The sequence below is a fragment of the Sinocyclocheilus anshuiensis genome, unplaced genomic scaffold, assembly GCF_001515605.1.
Source record: "Sinocyclocheilus anshuiensis isolate Anshui unplaced genomic scaffold, SAMN03320099.WGS_v1.1 scaffold55, whole genome shotgun sequence".
NCBI classification, from domain to species: Eukaryota; Metazoa; Chordata; class Actinopteri; order Cypriniformes; family Cyprinidae; genus Sinocyclocheilus; species Sinocyclocheilus anshuiensis.
The window spans coordinates 3380565-3401106 of record NW_015549647.1 but is presented as its reverse complement, the minus strand read 5'-3'; the positions used below and the strand labels follow the sequence as shown (position 1 = coordinate 3401106).

General features: G+C 36.3%; 1 protein-coding gene and 1 long non-coding RNA gene across 2 annotated transcripts in view; one reads left to right on the top strand and one right to left on the bottom strand.

Annotated features, from left to right (window-relative positions):
- Positions 1-1628: 1628 nt before the first annotated feature.
- The window catches only part of asic4b (acid-sensing (proton-gated) ion channel family member 4b), a 45923-nt gene continuing 27009 nt past the window's right edge, over positions 1629-20542 (bottom strand). The window contains exons 2-10 of the mRNA XM_016449319.1: positions 9105-9249; positions 8343-8470; positions 7941-8094; positions 7608-7661; positions 6630-6783; positions 5996-6087; positions 2754-2833; positions 2461-2640; positions 1629-2370 (exon numbers count right to left, since the gene is read on the bottom strand). Of these exons, the coding sequence (XP_016304805.1) occupies positions 2269-2370; positions 2461-2640; positions 2754-2833; positions 5996-6087; positions 6630-6783; positions 7608-7661; positions 7941-8094; positions 8343-8470; positions 9105-9249 (1089 nt within the window). The 3' untranslated portion in view covers positions 1629-2268. The remainder of the gene's footprint in view (positions 2371-2460; positions 2641-2753; positions 2834-5995; positions 6088-6629; positions 6784-7607; positions 7662-7940; positions 8095-8342; positions 8471-9104; positions 9250-20542) is intronic.
- LOC107660097 (uncharacterized) overlaps positions 11045-20542 on the top strand; it is a 16632-nt gene continuing 7134 nt past the window's right edge. The window contains exons 1-2 of the long non-coding RNA XR_001630969.1: positions 11045-11117; positions 15879-15881. This is a non-coding gene — a long non-coding RNA (uncharacterized LOC107660097). The remainder of the gene's footprint in view (positions 11118-15878; positions 15882-20542) is intronic.

Below are 20542 nucleotides of genomic sequence, written 5' to 3'. Positions count from 1 at the left end.
TAATTCATGTCATTCATAATGCTTCATGGGATTGTAGTCATTCCCTTACTAAAGCCACTATATACAGTATGTGTTGTAGCTTTGTCTTTTTGTCTGATTTTCAAATACTTTTTGCTTCAAATGAAAGTTTGTAATGTTGCAAAAAAAAAAAAAAGTAAACTTGGGGCTAGTGATGGAGCTGGGAATGTTTTTTTTTTCAGTAATTGTAGTGAAAGAATTTGCTTTGCATTTTTGTTGTGGCTGCAGCTGAGGGAAGAGAAGATAAAGTATGTTTACAACATTACGGACAGTTCAGAAAGGGTGAATGTATAAAGCTATTTCCACAATTTATTTTGTATTATTCCAGTTTTCTGAATCCACCCATGTTAGCAATACATTCCAGTATTCCACCCACACTTCCTTTTCCCATGAACTGTGGCTGTCTGGGACAACCTAACTATATTGTCCATGTAAAAATCTGTGCCTTTAAATCTGCTCCTTCACAGTGAAATGCTTCTCAGCTATGCAACCAACAAACAAATTAACACAAAATAATTTTTATTTTGTTTTGTTTTGCACATAAACCAAATATTTAAGAATATTTATAATGTCAAAATGATGTTTAGGTGTTTTTTTTTTCCTTCTATAATTCTTTACAGAAAAGATGCTTGTTAGCAGAGAACCAGATGTTGGGCTCTGGAACTAACATGTTGTAATGAGGTTATAGAGTTAAAGTGCATCACACTGCAGATGTTTACTGTGTGCACCGTGCTGCTGCTAACAGAAAAGGTTACAGATGAAGAGCTTAAGAAGCTCTAATTCTATTTGTTGAAAGTGTGTCACTGTAGGTGACGGCACATTTTCATCATTATCATTATTATTATTATTATTAATATGTAATCACAACCAATTTTTTCACAACTTGCATTACAGTCTTTTTGACCCACCCATGTGATATTGTTAAAAAACAACTTTTATTCACCAAATACTTCCACAGTAATTTGCAGAATTGCAAATTCTGGTGATTACATATAAGATTTTTACCCTTGAATGTCCATGGTTATGGAGCCACCAGACTTTGACTTGGTGTTGCAAATTTCATACAAAGAAAGTAGTGTTGATGAAATATGATAGGTGTTTGTGTTTTAGTGTTAGGCCCACTAGATGGCAGTAAAAGCTGATATTTTTTTTCTCCTTGAAATATTGTCCTCATGTACAAGGTTAATTGTGAAAGTTCTGCATATTCAATCAGAAGGCTCTGGCATAAGACTAGTCTCCAATACATTATTCAAGACATGGAATTTAAAAAAAGAAGAAGAAGAACTCATGGTGGTTTTAAGGTTATACTCTGACAGTTTTGTTTCAGCTGTAGACATTATTACTGTGTTCTAGTCCTTTTCAGACTGATTTATTTATGACCAGATGGAAATGATGGATATTCAGCAAAATGTTACTACAATTTTAAATGTATCTATTTGTATTTGAATGTGCTTGTATTTGAATACAAAATAAATATCACCTACCTTTTTATATTCATATAAAGAAGTTACTTGTGTTTTTAATTTTATTTATTTATTTATTTTACTTGAGATGATTTCAGCAAACAGAATGTGCTCTAGTGTGATGTTTTCCATGTTTCAAACCTAGAGTCAGACTGTTTCATTATAAGGACTACAGCACAATGGAGAAGTTACGTAAGACTGAAAAAGAACATAACACCTACTCACAGAGAAACGAGTGGTATATTTGAGCTGTTCTCCTACTGAGAAGTCTCATTATGTTATTAAGAAATGTGAAATGGTGAAATGATGCAAGCACTGTACATTACCAAATGAAGAATCACACAGAAACCAACTCTTTCTGCACTTAGCAACAGCTGTGTGTTTGCGTCATCTCTCTGTTTTCCTTATAACTTTAATTTAGTTCATATTTGTCCTGTCAAATAGGTAATTATTGTGAAATGCAACATTCTGATCGAATCTGGTCCTTTCTGGTCCTTTCTTCTTTGAAGTCCATGATAGGTCCATCCAGATGGAAAAAAAATAAACAAAAGCACATGTGAAACACATTGTGTGGTTTCTTCATCTGGTATTGACTTGAACAATGAGAACAGTGACGATGTGACTGGTTTGAGCCAGTTTTACATGAGGTCCTGGCTTAGGCTTTGGCTGTAGTTTTTATAAGTGGAAAAAAAAATGAAATTTGTATTTCAGTGTGCAGGGTCCATTCAGGATCCCAATTTCAAGTTCAGTGATATGAAAAATAAATACAGAGAAGAAGAGGCATCCCTTAACAAGTAAAGTCCTGCTGTACAACTGCTTGTGCATTGTGATGATTTGGTAATATTGAAGTTGGATGTGCACTGTGCGGTTGAGCCACTTCATTAGCTGCCTGTTGACAAACGAATCGCATGATGCGGGTCATCAGTTATTAGGTGCAATGTGTATAAGCTATCAAAAAATCTCTGTTTCTCTGACTCACCTTGACTTTGACCTCTTCAAATCTGACTGTAGCTATAGTTCCATCTGCCAGCTGAGCTCTCAGGTTCTGTTCTCGCAGGTTCTTTGTTCTCTGGATCTGCTCTTGAATCAAGTTCCTTTGGTTTTGTTGTTTCTGACTCTTTTTTGGTTTCAGGAGTTGCTTGATTTTGTATCTGACCACCTACAGAGATAAAGATTAAAAGCGGACTGAAAGAACAAGAGATGTGTGTGTATTATGATAGTGTGTTTATGTGAATGTCATAGAACTGTCCTTTCACAATGAAGTGAAGATACCTCATAGATATAATCAAGTATTTCCAGGATAGTAAGAATACTGGCCCCAATGAAGAGCCCCATCTGTCCACCAATATCTCCTGGAAATGGAAACCAAACATCAATAAACAAAAAACATAAAATAGTTAAGTCTTTCTTCTGTTTTAATCATCTATTTTCTATAGTATTCATTTGTAATCAGGGTTTGAAATTAACTTTTTTACTCACCAGCCAATTTGCCGACTAAATTTTTAAGTTACCGACCATTCAGAACTTGTATTAGCCAAAACAACAATATCAGAAATAAAAAATATTATCAAAACCACAGCTAAGATTTAAATATATTTATTATTATATTTATTATCAATTCAAAATATGATCAGCTGTTTTCTCTCAAAAGTCGGCGTACTGAAATCAGCATATTAAAGCCTGTCCTCCATTGACAGCCATTAAAAAAATGCCAACACGTTCTCACTCCCAATACATCTGATAATGAAAATTATGCCCCAAAATATCATGTAATGGAAAAACTATAACCCAGCATATAGTTCCCCTTCTAGGGAACTTGCGCTGTTTCCTCTAGCAGACACTTGGGGACTGCAGCAGGACCAGTGTCTGAAACAACTCCAGTCCTATTGGACCACGTAGCCCCTGACGTCACAGGTGGGCACCCCGAAGTATAAGAGGGCGCAGGCAGAACACGTCACCAACTTTTGTTGCCTTCAGGAGCCGTCTGTTTGTTAAGCGTGTGTGAATCATTATCCTCCCCTGATTTCAGGGTATCTTCCAAGCAGGCCGTCCCCCTGAATCCTGCATGCTAAGTATGGCTTTCCCCCCCTTTGTTAGGGTTTTTCAAGTGGATGGCCCATTGCTGTTAGAACATAGTTGTTTGAGGACAGCTGTTTTCCTAGCTTGATTTTGAGGAATGTCCCTTCCTGAGTTAAGCTGGATAGGTTTAGGAGTGGGCTGCCTCCCCAGGTCTCAGGGTATTTTTAAGTGGGCGTTCCCTCTCAATCCTGCATATTAAGTTTGGGCTGAGTAGACTGTTCCCCCACCTCAGGGCTTTTAAGTGTACAGCTCATGCTCAGAATGTAGCTGTCTGTGGATAGTTGTGCTTCAGCTCAAACTTACTTTGCTCTGTAATATAGCGGTCTAAGGGCAGCTGTGTTCCAGCCTGACTTCTATGACTAGGTTTGGTTCCTCTTGGCACAAGCCCTCTCAAGTAGTCCCTCCATGCTTTGAGCTGTCTCCCCTGTATGGTTTCAAGTACAGTAGATGGCCCATTGCTTTTAGAAACATAGCTGTTTGAGGATAGTTATATTTCCATGCTTGGCTAGATGAGATGTCCGTCCTTTTTGTGTAGTTTGATTGCGTTCCCCTTTATTCCCAAATTATTTTAGCTTCCTGCCTAATATTTCAGGCAGCAGGGCTGGGCTTCCTCCCCGCTTTCTAGGATTTTTAAGTAGGTGGTCCCCCTTAGGTTCCTTCTATTATGCTAGGCTGCCTCCCCTGATTTCAGGGTATTTTTCAAGCAGGTAGTTTCCTTGTTTTTCCATGCTTTAAGCTGTCTCCCCTGTATTAGGGTCTCAAGTAGATGGCTCATTGCTTTTAGAAACAGCTGTTTGAGGACAGTTATGTTTCCAGCTAGCTCAAGTTATTTAGCTTCTTGCCTAATATTTAGGTAGGAGGGCTGGGATTCCTCCCTGTTTTCTAGGGGTTTCAAGTCGGTGGTCCCCTTTAGGTCCCCTTCTATTATGCTAGGCTGCCTCCCCCAATTGCAGGGTATTTTTCAAGCAGGCAGTTTTCCTAATTTCTCATGCTGTCTCCCCTGTATTAAGGTTTCAAGTGGACAGGCATGCACCACAGCGTGGCATAGTGGGTTTTTTCATTCCCCAAATTGTCCTCTTGGGGACGCAGTGTGAGTTCCCTTGAAGGGGAACGTCTCGGGTTGCACATGTGGCCCCGAGAGGGAACGAGACACTGCATCCCCTTGCCACGCCTAGGGCTCTGGGCAATCTTCAGCCTTGCTGAGAGAAAGTGCTATTCGAGGATAGCTGTGTTCCAGCTCGGTGACTACTCCCCTTATTAGGGTATTTATATAGTGGTCTCCTTGAGCCCCTTGCCAAGACTGTGCTGTCTTCCCTGTCAGGATTTTAAGTAGATAGCCCACGCTCTGTGGTCTTGGCAATCTTCAGTTATGACCTTTAGAGGATAGTTATCTGAGGATAGCTGTTTTCTAGCTCAGTGACTACTCCCCTTACTAGGGTTTTTAAGTAGTGTTCCCCTGGAGCCCTATCTAGACTGTGCTATCCCCCCCCCCCATATGAAACATTTCTGCCAAGCTATGTATGCGGCCCTGGCCATCAGTGGCTTGGCCCCTTTCTGAGGAAAGGTTAGGTGTATGTCTGTAACTTCCTTGGTGCTATCTCACCATATGGACATGGGCATTTCGTTCCCCAAGTGTCCACTAGAGGACACAGCGAGAGTTCCCTAGAAGGGGAATGTCTCGGGTTACGCATGTAACCATGGTTCCCTGAGAGGGAACGAGACACTGCGTCCCTTCGTCATTGAAAAATTTGCCTATTGTCTCCAAGTGCAGCCTGTACATTCCACACCTGTATGACTTTCTTTCTGAATGTTAACAGCACTGGACCCTATTGTCTTTCATTATTTGAAGTAAAATTTGAGACATTATTGTGAAAAACATCTCTTTTGTTGTCCAGAAGAAAGTGACCCAGTTTTCATTTCTGGGTGAACTATCCCTGTAAGCGGCCAAGTCTAATAGTTTAAGCAGCTGAGGGATGCTAGACGGTGCTTGTAAATGGACGTGCACGCTTGAATTACTATTAACTGTAATGTCCACACAAGATGTTAAAATGCTCATTGTTGTAGATTTATTTTACCGTTACTGGTCTTCATTTCCATGTAGGTAAGAATCCAAACAAACTGTCAATAAATCCACCAGTCCTTCACCTTTACAACGACTTGCATAGCGTGCTACAATCAGCCTAGAGTAGCGGTCAAAAAACTGTGTGCACCTTCCCTCCAGCAACACTGAGGGAAGGTTCCCACCTATATTCTGTGAACAATCACCCAAGAGTGACCCCTACTGGACATACACATATATAACAATTCAAAGTAAAGACCAAAATGGCTCTTACAGTCCCTTTAATACTTTTTTGAGAAGGCAGACTTGCCACACCTCTGATGACCATAACAGTTGCTGTACAGATGTTTATAATGTGTGAGGATTGGAAACCTACCTAACAGACCAGCGATGTCGTACGCTTTCTTCTGTTCAATTGTCTCATAATTAAGGGCCTCAAAGAAAATATCCAAGATGAGAAAGTTGTCTCTGCACAATGAAAAGTTTAATAAAAATGTTTTAATTCCCTGCTGGAAAACAGTATAGAAATGAGCCCATTCTTTTTTGTATTATGGAAAAAAAAGGATTAGCACCAAAAATGGTTAAAAAATTATAATTAGTGGAAACCACAGAATGTCATTATAGAGCAGTCTATTAAAATAGTTTTTTTTTTTCTGTTATTGAGCCAATGAATGGAAGACCACAATTACATGTTTCATCCCATTATATAACTGAAACGAGCCTGCAGTTTGGACAAGGAATCCTGCTATAGTTATTAGAAAATGCTGACAGAATTTGTGAGAGAAGCAGGTTTTGCAAAAAAATAAAATAAAAAAATAAAATAATAATAATAAATAAAAAATGCTGTGCAGGTATCCTTGCAGAAGCATATTTAGTTTCCTATGAAAAAATGGGTGGGTCTGTTTCCTCTCTGGTCTGTCTGAGGGTATAAACTATAACGTTCAAAATGTTCAGCAGCAGAATGAAAACTACCCCATGTGTATGTGTGGCCGTTTATGCATTAGACTTACCTGATGTATTCCTCCGATTTCTGGTATTTGCGAGAAAGGTAGCGAGCGGAGCCCCTGCTGGGGATTTTAACCATAGAGAGCTCTTTTCCATACCGAGTCAAATTACAGGGTGTCTCGCAGGGGCATGAGTCACCTGTGCTCTTCTGGAGTAAAGCTGCAGAAGTGTACAGGAAATATTGATGAATTATATTTGCTGAGGACAAGAACTGCAATGAATGGTGTTATAGTTATCATCAATAATCAAGCTCTCAGTGTTGTTGAGTAGTTTTGAATACAATAGGGAGTTTTTAAACCTCCAATTACTTCAAATCAGTGGAGTTGTGAATAATCACTGTTTAAAAATCACTATTATTTGCTGATGATGCATTATTTAGCAGGGGTGTAAAAAGTACAGATACTATGTCAACAAATTTACTCAAGTATCCACATTTTAAAAGTTAAAAAATAAACACCTTTCTTACCTTTAAATTGACTTTTGACTTTTTTTTGTTTAAGTTTAGTATTTATTTTTGATGGAAAAACTGTTAAGAAATCTGTCAAAAATCATTATTTTTCCTATAGTTCTGACTATGTAAAACTTTCAGCAGATGTTAAACTAAAACCAATATCCTGAAACCTGTCACCTATATATTTTCAGTTAAATTTCACAGTGGTTTGACATTTGAATATAATGATTTTTAAATGAATAATCAATACTAATCTTAAATCATATTCACACAATTAATCTACATCAAAGGTTATTATAAAAACTCATTAATATTGTTCAAAGCCTATGTCTGAATGGACTAGTTCACTGAAAAAAAATGTAACATTAACAAAAAACAGTTCTTCAAAATATTTTTCACAGAAGATATGAGGGTGAGTAATTAATGTCAGGATTTTAAATTTGTGGTGAACTATCCCTTTAAATGTATTAACTGAGCTGATCAATTAATCATTACTATTTATATGTTTAAGATGTGTCTGTGATGATCTTACCTAGCGCCTTGTTAACACACTTGATTTTACTGGGTGTGCAGATATCAGCATCGCCTGTAGAGAGATATTTGATGTGTGAAACATTTATTTATCACATCAGTTAGGGGGCTTGTAGATTGTTTACAGAAGTCTGCTCCATAAAGTGTTTTCAAGAAAGCCACTGTCTCGACAGGTAAACAATGAATGTTGAGATGCAGCTACCAATCTGTCAGCAGCTTTAAGAACAATTTTACAGATGAGCTGTGTGGTGGCGTGACAAGTACCAACACGGCATATTTGTTCTTACTGATACAGACAGTTTTTATGACAACTCTCACATACTACAGCACGCACCTGGCATATGCACCATCCTGCAGTTGCACTCTCTCTGCACCTGTGTGCTCTCACAGTGCAGTCTGCAAGCGCTGACGCTGTAGGTGTCGTATCCTGGGATCACAGGCTCAGATGAAGCCCGACAGTTTCCCCACGGCTGTGGCAGGTATGTTAGCTAGAAAAACAGCAGACATTTAGGGAAAAGGTCTGTGTGTCTCTGCTTCTTTGTCTGCCTGAGTGCACCCTATGGCTGTGAAATACTTAGCACATGCAGTCTCAATTAGAAAATATCCCAGTCAGCCTTGAAATCTTTTTGACTCTTAGCTCCCAATTTAAAATGTCTGGAATTCAAGAGTTTAGAACAGCTTTCTTTTGAATTCAGACCTTAGCCGTTTTTATGGTTTTTACCCCAGTTAAACCTACCCTCTGTTCCTGACAGGAAACAAATGTCTGGAATCCTGGAGAGACCCCAAAGCCCAGCTGGTGGATATACGGGGGTTCGTTCTGACTGTGAATCTGAACCCGAATACCTGCCTCCAGTGTGGTCTCATCTGAAAATGGACAGATTGAATGGGTAAAAAAATCTGACAGATGTTCTATTTCTTTGTACTTTTGAAGGTGAATTGATGTGAATCCACTTTATGTCGGAGTCCTGATCACTCTGTCGGGGTTTATTTTGCAAAAAATTATATATAACTGTATATTATTGTATGATTGTGTGCTAAATAAATAAATATATAAGTGGTCATAAAATACGGATTTAAGGTTTTAAATTAATTAAGCATATTAATAAGACATGTTTCTTGATAAGGATCTTGTGACACTGAAGACTTTGAGTCACGGCTGCTGACAATTCAGCTTTGCCACAGAAATAAATAACATTTTAAAATATATTAAAGTAGAAAACAGTTATTATAATTGTAATGATATTTCACAGTATTACTGTTTGTACGGTGTATTTTTGGTCAAATATGTGAATGCAGCCTTGGTGAGAATAAGAGAGATTTCAAAATCTTACGACCCCAACATTTTAAATGGTAGTAGGCTATATAAAAAAATTACATTGTACAGCATCACATCAGCTTTGCAATAAACAATCAAATTAATACTGAAAATCTTCAAAGTAATTTTCACTACAATCGTTAAATGAGATGCAAAATGGCGGCAATTGCGTTTGTCACTCACTGGTTTCTCTCCAGATGGGCAGATACTCGTCCTGCTGAATATCCAGCATCAGCTCCAGTCCGTTTCCTGTGCCGCCTTGCCTTACCCGCTTGGGTGACGTCTTGTTTCCATTAAACGTGTAACATTTCCCAAACCGTGTATACACCTGCAGACCACAGACACAAACGTGTATTACACATATTTGCACTACTGGAAACACCTCAACACCTGTGCTTCTCTGCCTAGTCTTTTTTCACACACACCAAAATCTTCATACAAAGGTGTTAGCAAATGGCACTTCACTTCTCTCAGATTTCCTAACTATACCATCACCTTATCCATTATTGAAGCAGCAGCATCAACTGTTGCATCTTTCCCTTATTTTGACTCTCTGTCCTGACTCCTCTAAGTAGGCCTGGTGAAAAGCTTGTTTCCACCACAAAATAAAAAAAAATCCAAATCCAAAAAAAGGTAATCTATCTACATTTTATCTTGTACATTCACATTGCAATTACAAGTTTATATCAAACAATTCTGACTTTTTCCCTCAATTATAGGAAGTTTACATCATAAAATTCTGTTTTTTTTCTCAGAATTCTGAGTTTACATCTTTTTTTCTTGGAATTTTGATTTAACATTTTGCAATTCCGTTTTTTTTTTCTTTTGCCATGGAATAAAAAATGCAAGTTTACATCTTGCAATTCAGACATCTCTTCTCAGAATTATGGGTTTATACCTTGCAATTGCAAGTTATAAACTCCTAATTGCAAGTTAGCATCTCGCAATTTTGATTTTTTGTTTCTGCCATGGAATAAAAAGTAAAAAAAAAAAAAAAGGTAATTGCAATTTTTTTTTAAATCTTTCTTTCGCAAGAAAAAAGTCCGAACTGTGAGATAAAAAGTCACAATTACATTTTTAAATCTTTTCACCCCATGGCGGAAACAAGCTTCCACAGTTTACTGAGACAGCACATAAGGGAACTCCAGATGACTTTACCTCATATTTCAATCTTGACGAAAAGCTATGGTGCAAAGCTTGACGCTACTGCCCCGAGGAAACTCTTCTGCACCTTCTACTCCCTACTCAACCCTCCACCTACGCTTTCCTCTCTCTCTCCTCATGACAAAAATAACATTGTGAACTTCCAAGTACTCTCTTCCAAGTACTATCTTTTATCTGTTTTTTTTTTTTTGTATTGGTATAGGAAGCTTTCCAAATTGCATGCATGCCATCTGTTGATAACAATGGTCTTGTAGGCAATACTAAAGCAATTTTGTAAGTTGCCCTGGATAACAGCATCCACTAAATGCCTTGAATGAATGTAAATGTAAGAGAACACTTTACCTTCTTCAAAAGGCCAATTTAGTCTGTTGAAATAGCTTTCACATTGTACAAAACACAGTGCACAGCTGTCACTCAAACACAGATTTTCAGATAAACACAAACACGCAAGACATAAATTATTTTATGTCTACCCAGTATAGCAGCAATTTTGCCAATGTCATGCTGGTTAGGGTTTTATTTATTTATTTCAGTGCATGAAACCTTCCCCCAGAGAAAATCAAATACTCATGTAAACCAGAAGCCTTCCCACAAATCATTCTGATAACAGACATGAGGGTGTAAAAGTCTATAATGACCAGAGAATGTTCATAAAACAGATGTGGTGGATAGAGGAGACACTATTATGTAAATGTACACAAACACTGTGTAGAGAACATGACTAAGAGACCAACTGTATAAGACCAGATACACATGACATACAACCTTTTTTGTCAAGTAAAATGTGGATAGATAGACTGTGCTGATACTACTGAATCTATTGAACATTGTAATGTTTTTGGCTTTCCTTGTGTAACCAACAAAATGTATAAAACTGCTGCATGATTTTATAAACAAGCCCAAAATGCACAGGGACTCCTATTTTGAAATGCCTTTTCAACTGCTCATCGAGTGCTGCAGGGGTGATGTATTTTTGTAGGCCAGAACTCAGAAACAAGTTTGCATTTTAGTATTTCCGGTTCCATTGTCTTGGTGTAAATGTTTTTTTTTGAATGGCTTTTTGGTTTAATGCCTGAAATAAGGTCTGTGGTTAATACTAGCTCAACTACAGAGGTTGTCGGGGACATTAAACGTCATCACACCAAATAGGTAAACTCATCTCCATAGATTTTTGCTCTAGCAAACTATCCTAACTTAAACTTTCAGGGATTTAAAAAAATAAAGACTGAAGGAGCTGCTAACATTTATTCCATTAAAAACATTAACCTGTATCATGATTCCTGTTTTCCTTCCCCAAATTTTAACCCTCTTAAAATAATAATTAAGACTTGTTGTTGCACCATTTAAGATATTTTTTATCTTAATTTGGATAGAAACATTTGACATATGACATTTTAAGACTTTTTAAGGACACACAGGGGCCCTTGGATATTTTGAAAATATATTTATTTTTTTCTCTCTACCCACTGCCTTTGACAAATGTTACCAGGAACTAAGTGCCCAGGAGCCAAGATGGCAGCATCCAGGTCACATACCTCTGAGGGGCTCTGCAATTGCTGGCCAACTGCCATTAAGATGAATGGGAATGTTAATGGAAAGCTTTCTTCAGGCATTTAAGACTTCCTTCATCAGTACATATGAAATATGTACAAAAGTGTTGTGTAATTATTTAAACTTCTGCCCTCTATAGATAGTCTGTTGTGTGTGACCCGTGTTTGTGTGGATGACGTGTCTGTGTGTAAAATATGTTTGTGTGACCTGCATGTGTCTGGCCAGATAAATATGTGCATCTGTGGTAATCCAAAGTGAGACAGTAGGGATTAAACCACACTTCCTGCAGGAAGACAGAATATCAATCTAGCTTCATTAATCTTTTACCCTAGGAAGACCCTTTTCTTTGACAGACAAAGCGATATTATATACTTTTTCTGCAGTCCAGAATCAAGAGCTTGAGGATGTGATATGTACTGTATATGCCAGTTTTATATTTTTATCACTTTTATCTGTGCATCAGTTTTGATTTGTATCTGTCATCTCCCACTTCCTTGTTAAACTGCAGCTGATTTTCATTACACACAGTTCTTACAGGGTTATTGAAAGGACAGGAAAGAGAAGCGTAACCTTAGGTTTAATCTAAAGGTCAAGAAAAGACAAAAAAAAAAAAAACTCATACTAATGCCATCCTCACTATGGTATTATACAAAATGGTAAGCTAACTCCAATAGCCTATTAAATAAAATACTAACCTCATGTAAACAAACAAATGGCATTATAATAAAAACGTTCACACACTGACTTAAGACGCATGAGGTATAAAGATGGAGTCAGTTTAAGCATAGCTGCAGAAGTGTGGGAATGAAAAACAACATGACTGACTCTCATGTAAGTTACGCAGATATGGATGTGAGATGCATATTTCATAATATGCTAACTGGATAGCAGTAATGTGTGAATGTATTCCAGTCAGAAGAAGTTCAGGTTCAAAGAAGAGAGAGAAATAAAACAAGAGAGAGAGAAAGTCTAAGAGTAAGATTAAGAAAGTGAGTGTGACAGAGTGTGTGTGTGTGTGTGTGTGTTCTTACATTCATTCTTTCTGACAGTAGACTTATGTGTAGTCTTTAATTGTGCCTGCGGCAACGCTTGTTATTGTTGCTGAGCGATTTTCCTTTCGGGTGTTTGTGAAGGTGCTGCTGACGATAAATACATATCACAACACAAATGACTCACCTCAGCATCTGAGGCCTATAGTCCTAATAATGATTTTTCACTTACACTCTTAAAAATAAATATTGTAAAAAGGGGCTTTCACATGAATGCCATAGAAGAGCCATTTTGGTTCCCCAAAGAACCTGTCAGTGAACAGTTCTTAAAAGAACCACGATGAACATTTAAAAAATCTAAAGAACCTTTATCCACCTTTTTTGGAATGGAAAGGTTCCAGGGATGTTAAAGGCTCTTCATGGATTGTTTCCTCAGAAACATCAATTAACACAGTCTTAACCTAGCCAAAGTACTACATTCAACGTAAGCACAACCTTACATTTGATACACATTACTTTGTGCTGTATTTGAGCATATTACTGCAATGTAACAAAGATTAGATTTTTTTTTTCATGGTTATGACAAGTTAGTGCATATTGGGTAAATGTAGTTTCTAAAATCAGGTGGAAGTGAACACAGGAGACATATGGATTCTGTGTGCGTGTGTGTTACTAACAGGGCACCACTGTTGCCAGTAGGTCTGCCTCAGGCATTCTCTTTCATTTGTGATTTCCCGTTTTTAATTAACTCCTCACGTTTGTTAACACAGCATCACATTCCTAAGCTCTTTATTACAAGCTGTTGTTTATTTCTTTCAATTCAGTGCAGTTCATCACAACTACATTTTTGGAGAATAATTAGTTTGTTTTACACTCCTATCTAAAATATGCAGATGAATTATAACACTTTTAAAAGGCTGCTAACGAGTCATGGTTATATACATGACTGAAATATTCAAATCCAAACCATTTCAGACACTGTTATTTTTAAAATATGAATTCATTTTATCCATTAAAAATAATGAATTTTAATTATTTTTAAATTATGGGCTTGCGCCACAATGCAGGCCAGACTTAAAGGGATAGTTCACCCAAAAAATTGAAAATTCTGTCACTATTTACTCACCCTCATGAGTTTCAAAGCCATAACACACGAATTAAAATAGTATTAATGAAACCGGAGAGATTTATGTCCCTCCATTGAAAGTCCATTAAACCAAAACATTGGCATGAAAAGATCATAAAATAAAACCAAATGAGAACTAATGAGGTTTGTTCTCTTGCATCAAGCAAGTACAGTTGAGCATCTCTTCACCATATTTGATATGTTCTATGTATGTGCATTGATCATTGTTTATGTGTCAGTAAAAGCGTAAACTAAATATTTTCAGTGTATAAAGTGATCATATCTCTTCAGAAGACTTGGATTAAACCGCTTGATTCATATGGATTACTTTTATGATGTCTTTATGAACTTTTTGAAGCGTCAAAATGTTGGTGGAATTGACTTGGAGGGACAGAAATATTTCATTAAAAACATCTTTATTTGTGTTTTGAAGATAAACAAAAGTCTAATGGTTTGGAATAGCACGAGGATGAGTAATTAATTATAGTATTTGACGTTTGGTATTGAGATTATTTTAAATGAATTTCAGCCTAAAATTAAATCTTGTTATGAGCGAATAAAAGAAAAGAAAAAATAAATACCATTTACAGCACAGTGTCCTAAAAAGGCACTTCACTTTTTATTTTATCTGAACGACTATTAGAAGAATCTTGTTAATTAATTGAAATATTTCCTTCATTCATTCTGTCATGAAAACAACACAAAAAGCTTGAAATAGCGACATCATACAGCATTAGTCCACACATCCTCCTAAAACAGATAAACAAACACACACACACAGGCATGTACACATATCCACAGCCATGCAGACTTGCTTCAGGTTTTCTGCTCCAGTGACCTGAACAGCTGAAATGGTAGCTCTATTCCATGTTCTCTGAAACCCTCCACAGACACAGACATGTTCAGCAGCTGCTTGACTGCCCACAGATTTGTGGAGACAGACACGTTATTGAGCCCTGTGATTCTAAAAAGAATTTCCTCTGCCTATAACGTATACAAGTCACGAGGATGCCAGAAAGCACCCAAAAGCATTCATCACCATTCACAGCCTCAATTGGATGCACACTGATGTACAGACCCAATTTACCATGATAAAAATGAATGTGGATGTGCAATTAAAGTTTAGATTTGTGAATGCTCATGGCCATGCAGTTTTGTAGTGTAAGTGGCGTCGGGTTTTCATTCACATGATTTGGGTCCCTATTGAGAGTCACGGCAGAAATGTGTGAGTCAGACATACAGTATCTAAGTTGGCATATCTGATTAATTAAAGACTATTTTAATTAATGAAGATCATTAGGCTAAAAGCTTGAACGTCTGAGTAGAGCAACATACAGTACACTGGAGGTGAACAACCGTGATATTTTGTTGCAAAGAGGCAATTGTACACACAAACACACACACACACACAAACACACACACACTGCCTTTCTTTGTACAATTCATTACTTTTTTTTTTAAAATTTGTAGCTAATTCTACAAAGCAAACCGGTAATCAAGCAACATACAGTACACTGGAGGTGAACAACCGTGATATTTTGTTGCAAAGAGGCAATTGTACACACAAACACACACACACACACAAACACACACACACACACACTGCCTTTCTTTGTACAATTCATTACTTTTTTTTTTTTAATTTGTAGCTAATTCTACAAAGCAAACCGGTAATCAATTGCAGCACAAGCCTTCTGGCACCATTCTGCTTTAGTGGGCTAGCTGTCAATCATGTCTGTCCATCATTCACACCATCTGTAAAGCATGTATGTGCCTGAAAATCTGCAGGACTATGTGTTTGCTTTGCTTCAGGTTAGCTAACATTGACCTGTTTCATTTTCCACCAGTGTGTATGCTTAAAGCTGAAGGTTATATAGAAACTGTTCCATCACTCTCTCGACCTCATGCTGGGGTTAATCAATGCACAAAATCACACTTAATGATCGCTTGATTGATCCCCTGCTGAGGTTAGAACCTCTCTTTCTCTCTGCCATCCTGACTCACACATCATGCTGTGTTTAGCACCGCATCTGCTTGCCTTATATACAGTGTGTGCTTTATACATTATAGCACAACTACAGAAAATGCTCCAAATGTGTTTATTTAATAATGTGCATGATGCTGAAGACTGTTTTGGTATTTGATATTTTTATATTTACTTACAATAGTGTTTAAAAGTTTGGGGTTGGTAGGATTTGGTAGGATTGGTGAGTCTTTTATGCTTACCAAGGCTGCATTTCTTTGATAAAAAATACAGTAGAAGCACTATTGTGCACTATATTGCTATTGTGAAATATTTTTTAGAATGTGAAATTACTGTTTTCTATTTTAACATATTTTAAAATGTAGCTTATTTTTATGTCAAAGCTGGATTTTCAACAGTCTTCAGTGTCACATGATCCTTCAGAAATCATTTGAATATGCTGATTTGGTGCTCAAGAAACTTATCAGGGTTGAAATCAGCTGTGCTGCTTGATATTTTGTGAAAACTAATTTGTTTCAGGATTCTTTGATGAATAGAAAGTTTAAAAGAATGGCATTTATTTGAAATAGAACTTTTTAGTAACATTTTAGCTGTCACTTTTGAACAATTTAATGCATCCTAGCTGAATAAAAGTATTAATTTCTTAATTAAAAAAAAATAAACTTACTGACCCCAGACTTTTGAACAGTGCACATGCATTTATTAAATTATAACTACAAAAAAAAGAATAAATATTTGGGTGAAAAGGACTACAAAGGGGCATTTCTAATTCAAAACACTGCTGTAATACTACGGTAAAGAAAATATCATTTTCATTTCAACTTGTCATGTGGACAATAGAGTACACACAAACAGCATGTGCTTTTGTTTATTGACAATCATGGACTCCCATAGACAAATTACAATGAGACTATGCAAAACACTGATTGATTCTCATAACTTAATAACAATACATTTCTTAAACTGTGATTATACCTGTCTGATTGTTAATGAGTGTGTCAAGCATGTGTGTGTGTGGTTTATTCATCTAACGGTGGGTTTGAATCTCTCTGCATGTTCCTGTCGTAGAGCTGAATGTTTTGAAAGTGTGCTCTCATTTTGCCTTGGGCAGTTTAAGACATCCTGGAACTCAGAGGCAGATGTTGCATCAGAGCTGGAGGGCTTGTCTTTGGCTCATTTTACCACTCAGAAATAGGCAGGTGCTGACAGAAACGCTACTTAGTCTTTTAGATTGAATACAATTTGGAGGCATAGTTTGACCTGTTTGGTTTTATTTACCATAGGCTCTGTTTAGATATGTTTACTTGCAGTCTGAAACAAGAGATTTGTCAGTCTGCAATTGGAGAGATGGCGAGATGTACAAAAACACCTCAGTGTCCCACTTTGAAACCACCTGGATCTCTTTCTCTCTCTTTTAATGCCTCTGTCTGTCGTTCTCTCTTCCTGTCCTTATAATGACCTCTCACTGGGACAGTTTGCCATTACTCACATATCTGTTTGTTGTGTATTTTTTGGGCATGTTTTCCTGAGCACAAAGATCAGCAATCATCTTGTCGGTCAGTTTCAGCCCTCAAACCTTTCATTAAAGAGATAATGTCCCATCGATTGATGTAAAGGTTAGACCTAACATTGTGTCAGTTACATCTCAATGTTTACTGCACACACAGAATGCTATAGTGCAGACCATAAACAGCAGAAATAAAATTCTGCACATGTATTGCCCTGTCTGTTGGAAAAACCATTCGGGACACTGCACTGACATCACAGAGAATCAGCCTAGAGTCAAAAGAAATGTCAGCACTTTTGTTCTGTTGCTGAGAGCAGGGGAAATGGACTGAGTACATGAATCACTTCTGAGACTTTTACATATAAAACCATAAAATCTCCACATTTACTGCTGTATGCGTAGAAGATAACAAAAAGGAGAGCTCTGTGTTGCTTCAATTCTTTCTAGAGAATCACATGTTCATGTCTGACGTCTTCAGAGCTCCGAACATTAAAACTGTCTGAATTTGTTTCGAACCAAAAAGGATTTCCTTCAGCAATTTAAAACCTGTCTGAACAAGAGCGCTTTCCACCACATATCAAGAAACAGATCAAAGCACCCAATGACAGTGTGGAATCTTTTGTGTTTGTGTCGTGTATAATGTGTCTGCTTGGTGACAGGTCATTTTTTGTTTTGTTTTTTATGGAAATCGGTCTTTTTTTTCATTCATTGAAGAAAAGAAAGTTTCAATATTATACAGTAAATTGTATTGACCCTAAACTTTTGAACAGTAATTGAAAGGACAGAAGAGACTTTATCTAACCTACTTGTTGGTTTAACCGAGAAAAAAAAAACTAATATATCCCATATTTTAATAATAATAATAATAAAGGCTACATGAATATAAAAATAATGAAACTGATGCAAACTTGCAATAGCACCTAGCTGATTCACAATAAACAAATATGGATAGAGCAAAGATAATTTAATTAAAATGTTTCTGATCCCAGCAGATTTCTTGGATTTGAATGAAACGTCACCCATAAATCCCCCATTGTGATTTTTCGTGAAATGACAGGATGTTGATTTATTAACAAGCAATAATAACATGTTCTACAAAAAACAAAAAAAAAAGAATAATATTTAATCCAATTCTATTAACAGCTTTGCTCATATCATAGTGGTTACATATATTCTCTGATATATTTGACGTTGACAGCTTTGGTGAGTAAACAGATGAGCGTGATTGTGTGATATTTATCTAAGGAGTCTGATATATTGTGCCGTCATTACAGTTTATTTTCGAGTGTGTGGCTGAATGCTCGCACATGCTTCATCACACAAGCAATCAGAATTGAGGAGCAGAAAATTTGTTCAGGCAGTTAGTTTGCGCATCCAGACTGTTTACACAGAGAATGTCAATAAACCACTTTAGATGCCACAGAAAAACAACTCTCAATCCATTGATGAGTCTTGAAAAAATAAAATGTCGTGTTAATTTTCGTCAGTATTTCATAAAAATGTCAATGTGCCAAAAAAAAAAAAAAGTCTTCAACATTGTACTACAGATTAAAATCTCTGGACACCTAAGATAATGAAAGATGATTAGACGTTAATGAGATGCCATTTGAAAGTGATTGTATTAATAGAAGTGAAGTGATTTCCTTTTATCTCAAGCAGTCTTTGTTATAACTAGTTATGATTAATTATTCATATTTCCCCATGAGCTGATTCGCTACAATGGAGATGTGATTAGTGTTTTAAATCATCTAAAGGCAGTGGCAGAGTTCATCAGATCTCTCTCACACACTTGCTTAGTATCTTTCTGTCCATCTCTTTCTCTCTTATCCTCTTGTTGCCCCGCAATTTGCATTTTGCTGAGTAATGGGAAACGTTACATTCATACTAAAGCAACTTCAAACACTCAATTGATTTTAGAGCAAGCCCAGAATGTAATCTCTAAATCCTGTTGCTATACTGAGTTTGCCTTTGAAGTTGTCATGAACAAAGAGAACCATCCAGGAGGAATCATCATAATTCCTAGGTCCAAAACAGAGAAGGAAGGAATCCAGGATTTACTGCTGCCTTTGTTACCAAGACAATCATACAGCAATAAAAAAAGCCAAATAAATAAATTTATTTCATCCCTAGAGCTATAATCATTTTATAGTACTGTGTGTTTTTGCTATGATATATTTCCACGACTATGCTTCCAACGAGATGAAATGACAATGACCACTATGTGATCTCAATTATGTTATTAATCATACGGCGTGCATTTTGCAAAGCTGACCAGCATTTAACCTTCTGAGGATTTGTGCTTTATTGCTTTTTATTGCTCCATCTCTTTATCTTTCTATCTCAGATTTACATCACTTTTTCTGAAGATCCCACTGCACGCAGAACTATATGAATAGAGAAGAAAATAAAATCATTCTGAGAGAATGTTGCTTTATGTTTTTGAAATTAAGATTTTTTTAAATGTTTTTTTTATGTCTCTTATGCTCACCAAGGTTGAATTTACTTGATCAAAAATACAGTTATAACAGTAATACTGTGAAATATTATTACTATTTAAACTGTTTTATATTTTAATATATTCTAAATATTTTATAAATATGATTAAATATTATATAAATATTTTAGTGCTGTCAAACGAATAATCGCGATTAATTCGCATCCAAAATAAAAAAGTTTTTGTTTACATAATACATGTGAGTGTACTGTATAATTTATTATGTAAACAAAAACTTTTATTTTGGATGTGATTAATCGTGATTAATCATTTTACAGCACTAAATATTATATAAATAGTATATAAGTATATTATAAAAATGTTCTTTAATGTATTACTGTGATGCAAAGCTGAATTTTCAGCAGCCATTACTCCAGTCTTCAGTGTCACATGATGCTTCAGAAATTATTCTAATATACTGATTTGGTAATTAAGAAATATTTCATATTTTTTATCAATGTTGAAAACAGTTTTTGCTGTTTAATATTTTTATGGAAACTGTGCTACACTTGCACTTAAAGGATTTGGGAAAGTGCAATAATAATAAAAAATAATAATACTATTATTCAGCAAGGATGCATTAAATTGATTAAAAGTGAAGACATTTATAATGTTACAAAAATATATCTCAAATAAATGCTGTTTATTGAACATTTTATTCAACAAAAATATTCATCAGAAAAAAAAAAACTTTCAACATTGATAATTATAAGAACGTCTAGGTTACTTGTGTAACCCTCGTTCCCTGAAGGAGGGAACGGAGACGTTACGTCAGTCGTGACTGACGAATTGGGATCTCGCCCGAG